At 43.4% G+C, this 12100-nt stretch overlaps 1 protein-coding gene across 4 annotated transcripts in view; it reads right to left on the bottom strand.

Annotated features, from left to right (window-relative positions):
* Positions 1 to 11306, bottom strand: part of LOC124618836 (PH and SEC7 domain-containing protein) — an 814418-nt gene extending 803112 nt beyond the window's left edge. For all 4 annotated transcript variants that reach the window (XR_006980055.1, XM_047145380.1, XM_047145381.1 and 1 more), the window contains exon 1: positions 11161 to 11306. Coding sequence is in view for 3 of the 4 variants with exons in the window: in XM_047145380.1 (XP_047001336.1) it covers positions 11161 to 11295 (135 nt within the window). In the remaining variant the exon portion in view is untranslated. The remainder of the gene's footprint in view (positions 1 to 11160) is intronic.
* Between the last annotated feature and the right edge of the window lie 794 nt (positions 11307 to 12100).

Here is a 12100-nt window from a genome sequence, read left to right as displayed (position 1 = left end):
AAATTTGGAATGACGGTAGCTTTTTTGCCACGAGGCACGAATACCCATATTTTACTCATCCAGCGTGTGAGAATTGAGCACTCAGTGACTTGCAACAAATTTTACACATAATATCAAACCTTTTCCACACTACACCTCGCTGACAACCCCTCAAAATAATGAAGGGAAAGAAGTTGACCAATTACTTCATTTTCGCCGTTCATGCAGTAAAACTGCCGCACGAAGCATGACGTTTTAATTTATTACTTCTTTACTCTTACCTCCATTCGATACACATTTTGCAGTGTCCACACACGTTGCTGAATGTAACTACAAAAATATATCGTCGTACGTCACGTAGTTCAGGATGTGTGACCTATAATACTGACTTGTGTGAAAAAAAATGCAACATCATGCATGCCGTTTTAATTTATTACTTCTTTATTACTAACTCTATTCACAACACATTTCGTTTGCAGTAGCCACAATACCACTGGAAGTAACTGCAAATGGTTCAAATGGCTCTGAGCACTATGGGACTTAATATCTGAGGTCGTCAGTCCCCTAGAACTTAGAACTACTTAAACCTAACTAACCTAAGAACATCACACACATACATGCCCGAGGCAGGATTCGAACCTGCGACCGTAGCGGTTGCGCGGTTCCAGACTGTAGCGCCTAGAACCGCTCGGCCACCCAGGCCGGCAAGTAACTGCAAAATTATATAATTGTAAGACACACAGTTCAGGAGATACGAAGCCATAAATATCGAAATGCGTGAAAATGAAACTGCAGGGCGAAATTTGCTAGAGATATTCATGAAATACGTACCCGCCAGGTTAGCCGAGAGCGCTAATGCGCTGCTTCCTGGACTCGGGTAGGCGCGCTGGCCCCGGATCGAATCCGCCCGGCGGCTTAACGACGGAGGCCGGTGTACCAGCCAGCCTAGATGTGGTTTTTAGGCAGTTTTCCACATCCCACTAGGTGAATAACAGGCTGGTCCCCACGTCCCGCCTCAGTTACACGGTTTGCAGACATCTGAACACTTTCGCACTATTCCATGGATTACACAAGACACAGACAGCTGTGGTACACTAATTCCGTCCCAGAGAGTACGGGGTGGCAGCAGGAAGGGGATCCGGCCACCCCCTTAAATTAACCTTGCCAATTTCGATTAACCATGCCGACCCTGCGTCATTGCGGGAAAAAGGCACAAGCGAAAGAAAGAAAGAATATTCATGAAATACGTACACAAACCCCTATGAAATATGATAAATAGATGCGAAATATATATCTGACATATGCGTACGTGGGCAAGGCCATAGGTAAAAAGCTCAATCTAAACCCCTGGAGTGATTTCAACCAAGTTACGATCTGGAAAGAAATACTGTGGGGGTAAGAATCAGCCCTCTATTGGGGTGGTGATGATAACGTGGATTCTCGACCATGGTTAGGTCAACTGTTAATACGGAAACCGCGCATTGATCGGAAGCTATCGATACCAGAGTACATTCTGTGGGGAAAAAAAACATGTGCATATAGCGGTTGGACAATAATATGGGAATAAAGTGATAAACGCATGCTTGAATACAAGTGCAGATGCTAGCCAAGCCGGTACGTTGCATATTGTATTTGACCATGAACGGCACTGGTGCAATGTCGTCAACACGTTGCAAGTATCAGTCATGGTCAGAACAGTGTTAGCCGGCCGATGTGACCGAGCGGTTCTAGGCGCTTCAATCTGGAACCGCGCGACCGCTACGGTCGCAGGTTCGAATCCTGCCTCGGGCATGGGTGTTTGTGATGTCCTTCCGTCAGTTAGGTTTAAGTAGTTCTAAGTTCTAGGGGACTGATGACCTCAGATGTTAAGTCCCATAGTGCTCAGAGCCATTCAGAACAGTGCTATGTGTAGTTGTGAGTGCCATCATGTCGGAATTAAGTGAATTCGGAAATGGGAAAATTGTTGGTGCTCGTATGTCGAGTGCCTGAGTAACCAAAAGAGCAGAAGTATTCGGAGTTTCATGAGACACCATATCTAAGATTTATACCGCTTACTGGGAAAGCGGAAAAGCACCATCCGCCAAGTCACAGAGCGGACGAAATGTGTGTAGAGTTTTCGTGACAGATGGTCACTGACGAGGACTGTGACGAAAAATAAGATGATGACGGCTGCAAAAGTCACTGAAGAACTGAATGTTGCATTCGTGTATCCTATTAGCATCAAAACAACTCTAAGTGAGCTCCTTATGAGGAAACGGCAAGGCGAGTTGAAATTCCAAAACCACACACCAGTGACGCGAATACCTGTAACAGGAAAACATGGTGCCGAGCCCATAAAACCTGGACTAAGGAGCAATGGAAGAAATCATTTGGTCTGATGATTTTCGTTTCACACAGTTTCCATTTTCTGGCGAGTTCACATCCAATCTTTCAATTTTCTAATGTTCCTCGAAAGGACGTCGCCTTCCCTCCAGCCGTTCCTATTCGAGTGCCCGAAGCATCTTCGTAATACTTGCATGTTGTTTGAACCTACCCGTAACAAATCTAGCAGCCCCGCTCTAAATGGTTTCCATGTCTTACTTTAATATGACCCAGCGGGGATCCCAAATACTCGAGCAGTATTGAAGAATGGGCCGCACTCGTGTTCTATATGCGGTCTCCTTTACAGATGAAACACACTTTCCTAAAATTCTCCCAATAAACCCTGCTACAATCTTGACACGTTCGTTACACTTCATATCGCTTCGCAACGTTACACACAGATATTTCATCGACGTAAGTATGTCAAGCAGCGCATCACTAATATTGTATTTGAACATTAAGGGGTTGAATTTCCCACTCATCGGCATTGACTTACATTTCCCACATTTAGAACAAGCTGTCATTCATCACATCGACTAGACATGTTGTCTAAGTCATCTTATATCCTCCAAGTCAGTCAACGACGACTCCTTCCCGTGCATCACAGCATCATCAACAAACAACCTCAGATTGCTATTCACCCTGTCGGTCAGATCGTTTCCGTATACAGAGAGTAAGAGTGTCCTATCACACTTCCCTGGGGCGCTCCTAAGAACTCGCTTGTCTCTGATGAACTCTCGCCGTCGAGGACATTGTGCTGGGTTTTGTCACTTAAAGAGGTTTTCGAGCCACTCACATATCTGGGACCTTACTCTGTAAGCTCGTACCTTCGTTGACGGTCTGCAATGAGGAACCATATCAAACGCTGTTCGGAAATCTAGGAATATGGTTACTACATGTTGCCCTTCATCCATGCACAGTTTACAAAATATCACGTAAGAAATGGACAAGCTAAGTTTCGGACGAGCGATGCTTTCTAAAACCGTTCTTAGTTGTGGACCGGAAATTTCCCGTTTCAAGAAAATTTATTGTAGTCGAACTGAGAATATGTTGAATTCTGCAGCGTGGCTCCATGGATTCTCTGCACGGTCGCATTACTGCCAAGGATTATGTAACCATTTTGGCTGATCAGTTCTGTCCCACGGTACAATGATTGTTCCCCAATATCCCTGTTCACACAGCTCGCATAGTTCACAACTGGTTTTTTGACTCCGTTTTTTGTGTTGCGTCTTCCCTGGGTATCACAGTCACCAGATCTCAGTATCATGGAGTCTTTGCGGTCTACTCTGGAGAGAATGGCGCGTGGTCGCTACCCACCTCCATCGTCGTTACGTGAACTTGAGGCTATTTTGCAGGAATAATGGTACAAGATTTCATTGAAAACCATACAGGATCCGTATTTATCCATTCCGAAACGACTAGACGGTGTTTTGAATACCAATGGTTTTCGTACACCGTGTTAGGCATGATAATATGTTGTACTCTTTGTGTCTACTGTGGCAACGGCATTGCCGCAGTGGATACACCGGTTCCCGTGAGATCACCCAAGTTAAGCGCTGTTGGGCGTGGCCGGCACTTGGATGGGTGACCATCCAGCCGCCATGCGCTGTTGCCATTTTTCGGGGTGCACTCAGCCTCGTGATGACAATTGAGGAGCTACTCGACCGAACAATATCGGCTTCGGTCAAGAATACCATCATAACGACCGGTAGAGCGGTGTGCTGCTGCTCCTATCCGCATTCTCCCCTGAGGATGACACGGCGGTCGGATGGTCCCGGTAGGCCACTCGTGGCCTGAAGACGGAGTACTCATTATGTTTCCATATTTTTGTCCATCTCTGTGTGAACAAACGTGAGTAGCACTGCAATACGCGTGCATTAATCTCTCTCTAAAACTACTGCAACACCTCATAGTGACCATGCCTTGACGCTTTACTGCTGCTTTGAGTGCTCGTGGAGGACAATCACAGTCCCTTCCCACGACTGTGGGTCACTCGGTGTACTTCTCTCTGTCCTACAGAGGCCATGCAGGGGTCATTTACTCGTATCTACATCTTTCAAACTATATAATGCTTAGCAGAATAAAGAAAGACGATTAGTCTTTAACGTACCGTTGATGACGAGGTCATTTGCGACCAAGGACACCGACGGATTGGGGAAGGAAATCGGCTATGTCCTTTATATTTATTGAAACACTCCAGCTTCAACCGATATATGCAAAACACGGTAAATGTACCTTTAGATGGCCGTAGAAGCGTCTGATCTGCTGTGCTCCCGAATGCGACTCCAGCTTCCACAGGGCCCCTTCGTTCCTTCACTGCAGAATACGTTTAACGAGTGGTACTAGGTAAGTGTGTCGGATGGCCTATGGCGTTGGCCAAATGCCGGTACGAGAGGGAAAACAAAAACCCCCGGACAGCCCTCGTTGCGGCCGGTACAGCAGGAAAGCATACATTCCCAATAAGGCGTAGCGGCCAGCCAGGGCAGACAGGCATCCTGCTCGCAACTGGGTTGTGGCGAGGTCGCCTCCTGATCCCGGTGGCCTGCTTCTGCTTCTGGCTCCCGGTCGCGAAATGCAGCCCCGGCGTTCAAACACGGATGCTGTGCTTCGTCCGTATCGGCCGATGAATCACATCAGAAATGGGAGTGACGTACTACATCCCGAGCACAGCGCTTTAATGTCACTGATCTCTCGGTGAACCAACTGATTGAAACGCATGTCTTCAAAAACATTGCTAAGCTGATATGATGCTAATTGCATCCGTATAATGGAATAGTCGATGAATTTGCAAAGAGCGTCGCTTAAAACGGCTGATTTAAAAACATTCTATAAGCGTCGTCACACCTGACGGCTACATTACATACAGGGTGTTCGGAAATTCCCGTTACAAACTTCTAGGGCTTGTAGAGGGGACTCAGTAGACAATATTTCGAGCTGGAACACATGTTCGTCGAAAACATGTTTGCTAGGCAGGTAGTCAACAGGCTAGTTATGGTGGGGCGCGATTACGTCGGATCGCCTGATGTAATTTGACTTCTATCCTACCACTGTTCTGGTTCAAGCTTCATTCACGTGCCCGTGAGTGTTAGAGCAACATCGTTCTGTACAAGTCTGCAGAATACACCGACGTGATCTTTCTGTATGGCGAACCTCACGGCTGCTTGTCGCCTTTATCAAGATCGTTCTCCATAACGTCCGACTCTATCGCGCCCCAATTGCGCAACGGCTACGAGAAAGGATTAAACTTCACCGTCAGCAGGCGGATATGGTGATCCAATGAGACGCCGCCTACTCAAATTACCAGAGGCCGTACTGTAAACAACAGTGTTTGCGAAAACATTGTGGATAAATACAAACATTCGATACAATTATGGCAAATTATAAATTTGTGTGTTCCGTAAGTCACATGAAATTTAATCGTAGCTCATTTGCCAACCATCTACATCGAGTACACTTTCGAGATAACCTTTATTGCGAATGTAATGGAATAATAGCACGACATATCAATTTTTTAAAGAAACTTTCGCTATTTGTCATTGATATAATTTTACACAATTTTTCTTCCAAAAAATTCTACATGAGTTTGTTTTCTCACGAAGGAAACATCAGATATCAATCAAATTTTTTTTCCGAATGTAAATTGTATGCAAACCAATAAACTGATTTCATACAACAGTGAATTATCTAACCGATCCTTACCAACTAATATAGCAGTACTCCTTCGTAAAAATAATACTTTCATTTTAAAACTATTTATGAAGTTTTTAAATAAAAATCCCTAAAACAATGACAGATGGCTGCATGGTCTCCACGACAAACTCCACCAATAAGAAGTTGTATCTCTCATTTTCCGCAGTACACCTGTCACTTCAGAACCACGCTCGTATCAAGTCCAGAAGGAAAAATGTCAAATTCAAATGTCTGTCGACGCCGAGGTCGCTATGTAGCACGCATAGGCTCAGGCTTGGGAAGGGTGAGAAACGATATCAACCGTGTTACGTCTAAGGAACCATCCTGGCATTCTATTTCCACTGACAATGGGATACCACGAAGTCCGCGGATCTGGATGGCCAGATGGGGATTTGTGCTCCACGCCTTGCATATGGGAGTCCTACGTGCTAACCACTGCCTTACCTCACAAGCTACGCCCGTACTATGAGAATACTTATCCAACGTAACGGCATCCATACTCTGCAAACCACTACGAAGTGTACGACAGAGGATACTCCCAGATATTACGGCGTTTTGTAAACGCCTCTGTGCTCTCTGTAACTGCTCTAAGCTCATCTTCGCGGTCCCTATGAGGAAACTGTACTATAAGATTTTCCACTTAACATTAGTTCTTAAAACCTCATAAACAGGCTTTTGCGGGATTGTGGCGCCTTTATTCAAGTATCTGCCAATTCAGAGTTTTTTTTCCCAGCATATAGGCAGCTCCTTCCTGGGAATCAAATCCGTGACCATTCGTATTGTCCTTCCTTATATACACCTTCAACACCGCCAGTAAGTGAAAATGACCGTGCCTCGTTGAATGAATAGGTTCTCGTCAGATCAACGAAATTAAACAACGTCGGGCATGCCAGTACTAGGATGGGTAAATGCCTGGATACGCCACTTGCTGTCGGTTGCTTTCCCTTTGCCTTTCGGCAAATGAGAGGAGAGGTGGTGGCGTAATGTTTTTGATAACCAGACTTTGCGCCAAAGTCCCAGGTCAAATTCCATACATCTCATGACATGGGACACTGCTGATGGTGACGTGTCCGTCAGATGCAGACATAAACCTTGTCGGCCCCTTGGTGCTACGCGAGAGGTGTAGACTGTGTGCCGCCACCGGGTTTCATTCTTTCATTTCTATCGTCGTCGTCATCCTCCAACAAAAACATGACACCACACTAAATACATCCATTACAGTCACCTACACTCATCAGACACACTACAACACACAACTTTCACACTTCGCGAAGGAAAGATACCATGGTAGGTGAAGGACACAAAAGTCTTTCAAATTAGGCGGCTGAACCTGTCCTTCGTGGTCTAGCAGCCAACAGTTCACTGTTTTACATCTAGTAGATCTTATCTGGTGTGGGTCCAACACGCTTGAGCAATACTCTACGATGGGTCGCACGAGTGTTCTGTAAGCAGTCGTCTTAGTAGATTGCATCTTCCCCTGTCTACCACGTGCTTCAGCTACGACGCAAGCTCTGATCATGTCATTTCATATCCCTTCAAACTGTTACAGCCAGGTATTTGTATGAGGTTATTGATTCCAACTACGACTCACTGATATTGTAATAATGGGATACTACTTTCTATGTCAGAGATCGTGACCAGTTCCACTCATTACATGCAGTCTTCACACCTAAGAAACATTTTTAATTAACACTGACGAAATTCGAAATAAGATCGAAATAAATTCGCTGATTTTGAATAACTTAGTGTCAGCTATATTGTGTAAAGATGTTCTACCAGTTACTGACATATTAAAGTTTGTGCCGGATCAGGACTCGAAACCAGGTCCAGCACAAATTTTCATGTCATCAACACGTATAACATCTGTACGCCAGGTTATTCTCATCCAGCGAATTTATTTCGAGATACACAGAGTCTGACCTGCCCTTGTCAGTCTGACACCTATATAGCAATATTCATAAAAACGTCCTTGCCCAATATTTTAATGGAGACGCAGCAGAACCACACTGATTTGTGAAGTAATATGTCTAAAATGATTTCGTTTGAATTAAAGGTTTACACGTATTTGAAATTGGTGAAACAAGAGTCTACAACGCAGACATGTCAGCTGTGATAAAGTTAGCGATGTGAAACAAAAGATTCAATATCATGCACCTTAACATACTCAGTTTATATAAATCCTAACACGAAAACGACTTGGGGCACTGAAAACCATACCACCAGTCTCATAGGTGCGACTTGATTTTTAACCATGTCTCAACATACCACGCTTCCTTTTAAAAAGTTATACACCCACTTTATGCTATGGAATTTTAATTAAAATTTAGGCTGATTTTTACCATTAATGTTAACTCACATTTTAATATATAGGCTAGTGACGATAGTACCTTTTTGACAGTTGAAAAATTTGTAATTAATGTGAAATTATAACTAAAACACACACACACACACACACACACACACACACACAGTTATATACGATTCCAACATTTCACAGTCCTTGATATCATTTTCATGGTCCTTGTCATTTTCATTATGCACGTTCTGTGGCTTGGTACTGCCAATCCAACTCTACCTCTAGGTGATAAAGACACTAAACTGTGTTGGTAATCCTAGATAACAACAGAGCAGCGCAGAGCACCGGAACTATGCTTTGAGCTGAGACAACTTTTCGTGAATGTTGATATATACGATGTGGTCCTACAGCACAGATAAAGCTGGTTCACCGTAAGATTAATGGACGCGAAGAGCATGCATGCGTACTACAATTTCGAAGTATGCGACGGTGTGTTTTTGGCCCTTACGGTTCTCAGCGCTTCAGATACTGACGCTGCACAATAGTTTCTGTATTTACTCGACTATTTTTTTCCCCTAAAGTCAGGGAGTTTCGTGAACACCCACGAGGGTAAAATTAGATCTTTATGTAACGATCAGTGGAAATGGATACTGCAACAGACTTCGCGAGACAACAGTTCGTCCAGGGACCACTCTCAACAACACGACGGAAAATTATCGATGCTGGATAGATGGTGTATTGTCAAAATTTTGTTCACTAGTTTGGCAGCATGGTTTCTGTAATTTCTACCTGTTGATCGAGAGCCTGCGTCGACAGAGCGACGCATATAGGCGCAGACAGATTTGCGCAGCGCTCAGCGCTGTAGCCTACTATGATATCACATGGGCTGTGCTGTGCCGGTGCACCGACGCAGTCTGCGCACACAACAAACCGGTTACTGCCCGACGCGCCGCGCCAAGCTGCTGCGATGCTGCCGCCGTTGTTTTATTTCCCCCTCTCTATCTCCTCTTTTTCTTCTTCGTTTCCATCTGTGGCACGAGATGATGGAAGCAAGGTGTTCCCTTCCCGCCGAAATTCCGCAGACTTCTGTAGCCAAACCGTGCGCGAAAAGCACCCTGCAACGCAAGCATCGTGGTTGCCTTTGACCAAAGCACTACAGCAACACGAGTTGAACATGAATACCGATAATCTCGTTACGGTAACCTCTACACATAATTGTATTAGATACGCAGACACAATCGAGGAAGAAATTTGTAGAGAAACGTTAAAAGCACATCGACAAACAATTGTTCTACAGCATTCAACTGAGCCATATTTCATCAATCTGTCTGCACCTCTCAACCGAACACACACACACACACACACACACACACACACACACACACACACACAGAGAGAGAGAACGCTGCTATTAGTACAAGGAGCAAACACTCATCTACTTGTACACGCGAATTCTGATATTGGGCGCAAATTCTATCGAAGCTAGTAAAAGACAATTGAGGGACTCTTAACCACACAGAATGAGGTTGCGTATATTGTTTTGCGCTGACACGTCTCGCCGGGGTCAGATGCATTGCTGAATTATAGAACTAATGAAGAAATAGTTGAATACGAGCATATATATACTGTTGCTGCCTCAAAATACTTAAAAATCAGCATATAAAGCATCAGTGTTACTGACACTGTAACCTGGATAGCTAAAATTAGCCCATCGTCACTGAAAAAGCCAGACCCAAAACCGTATGCGAGCGCCACTCCCACCCGGCTCGGCACATGCACAATAATACCTGTCTATCCGGTATGTACATATCGCTCACGAAATGCAAAACAAGGATTAACATGTCCCACACACTTTCAAACTTTCATTAGAGTATCAATAAAACATTTTTGCGATGTTACGCTACCTGCAAAAAAAGACATACGCAATATCGTGGTTAAAATTTTTATGGAAACACGTCGCAAGTATTTACGGTTCTTTATGATATTGTAAATATAACTTACAATTACACAACGGTTCAAAACTATAACAACGCTCTACCTTATATGCTTTTTTGCTTCTGAAAAAACGTTCACAAAATGTCAACAACATACACTGCAAGAACCACTGCATCACATTTTAAACCAGTAATTAAACAACTGCCATAGTCAGCAAGGGATGTTGCCTATAACACCCCGTATGTTGCAAACACATTTAATAACCTGGTACTAAATCATACAAGAAGTACAGGTGAATTTATATATCAAATTAGGCTTGTTATCTACTGTTAAATTACGTACTATTCCCCAGCGTTACAAACAATCTGGTCTTCACTGTCGGTGTTAAAAAAATTAACAAATTATTCAATCTAATACTGAAAGATATTTGTTTCATCATTCTAATTTCGTTTTGAATTCATAAAATGTCAAGAAAGTAAGTCTACATACATGATTACAAACAAGAGACTTTCATAGAACAAATAATGGTTTTGATCTAAAACAGTCAGCGATAAAACAAGTTCCCTGTATTGCTCGGTGTCAAATGATTTACTTTTCCGTACAATATAATAGCTATACAGCATACTTCACTGTTACAGTAGTGTAACGGTTATATTTCACAATTCTGAATGAACATTCCAGTATAGTATGTTACAAGTGGCGGCGGCTCACTCTGAACAACAGACATCGACTCATTATCACACGAAATAATGCTTAGCAGCTCCCTGTATTTACATTTTGGTAAAACCTGTCAATGCGGTAATTCCAATCCAAAACACAAATGTCAAGCATAGGCTGTTATGAACGCCACCACATGCACACAAGTTTATTTACTGAGTGAAATTAGTTGTAGAGCATACCTCACCACTCTCTGCAGCGGGGGAGTTTTCAATGATGTCATAAATTATAGGTGGTAATCCAGCTGTGCCTAAAAGTGAAAAACCTAAACCACAAGAATCACTCCTCCGTAGCACTACCATCAACTCCTCAGCCATGTTTAGCTGACTGCCTACATTGATTTACGAGTCCGTAGACATTCAAGCCATCTGTGCCCTACTGCGCAACTTAGTTCTGATAATGACCGTAAGATGTCACTACTTTCGGGGAACCACGCAAGAGCGGAGAAGATCTGCACTGAAATTAATCTGGGTTAGACGGCAGATCTGTGTGTGGGCTGATTGAGAGGAAAGCTCAATCAAGTTGTTTAGCGGGCGTAATGTTTGATCACGGTTTCCTCCGTAATTATATAAACGCTTAACTACCGCCTCAATATTGAGAGAGGTTGCTTTCCAAAGCTTTAAAATACAAGCCAGGAAGAAGAATAAGTTATAAGTGTTGGAGGAAAATTGGCTTTATTCTCAAAGAAGGCCTGGTGACTCAGCAAATAATGTAATCCTTTGAGTTGCGGCTGCAGTCTCCATACGAAACAATTTTGTGCTAACGACATAATCGAGTAAAACATTTTTAGGGCTGGTTCTGCGTATAAGCTATCGGAAATTATCATTCGCTCTTCTTGTAATGATTTCCGACCCAACGAAAATGAAATAACTTTACAGGGGAATAGCAAATGTTGGAAGTGTGTTATAGCAAGCTTTTCAGAAACTTGTAACGCGTCACAGATAGTAAAACAAAATTTTAAGATTGTGGACTGGATTTGCTTTACGATCGAATTTTTTTACGTTTCAGAAGTATTTGAAGGACTGCATGCATTTAGTAAAGAGTCTGCGATCATTTCCAAATCGCCATTTCATTTTTCGTTTTCATGCAATACAGGTAGTTACCATTCCGAACATTCTTCTG

Source organism: Schistocerca americana, chromosome 1, assembly GCF_021461395.2.
Source record: "Schistocerca americana isolate TAMUIC-IGC-003095 chromosome 1, iqSchAmer2.1, whole genome shotgun sequence".
In the NCBI taxonomy this organism is placed as follows: Eukaryota; Metazoa; Arthropoda; class Insecta; order Orthoptera; family Acrididae; genus Schistocerca; species Schistocerca americana.
The sequence above is the reverse complement of the archived record's forward strand: the minus strand, read 5'-3'. Positions and strand labels throughout refer to the sequence as shown.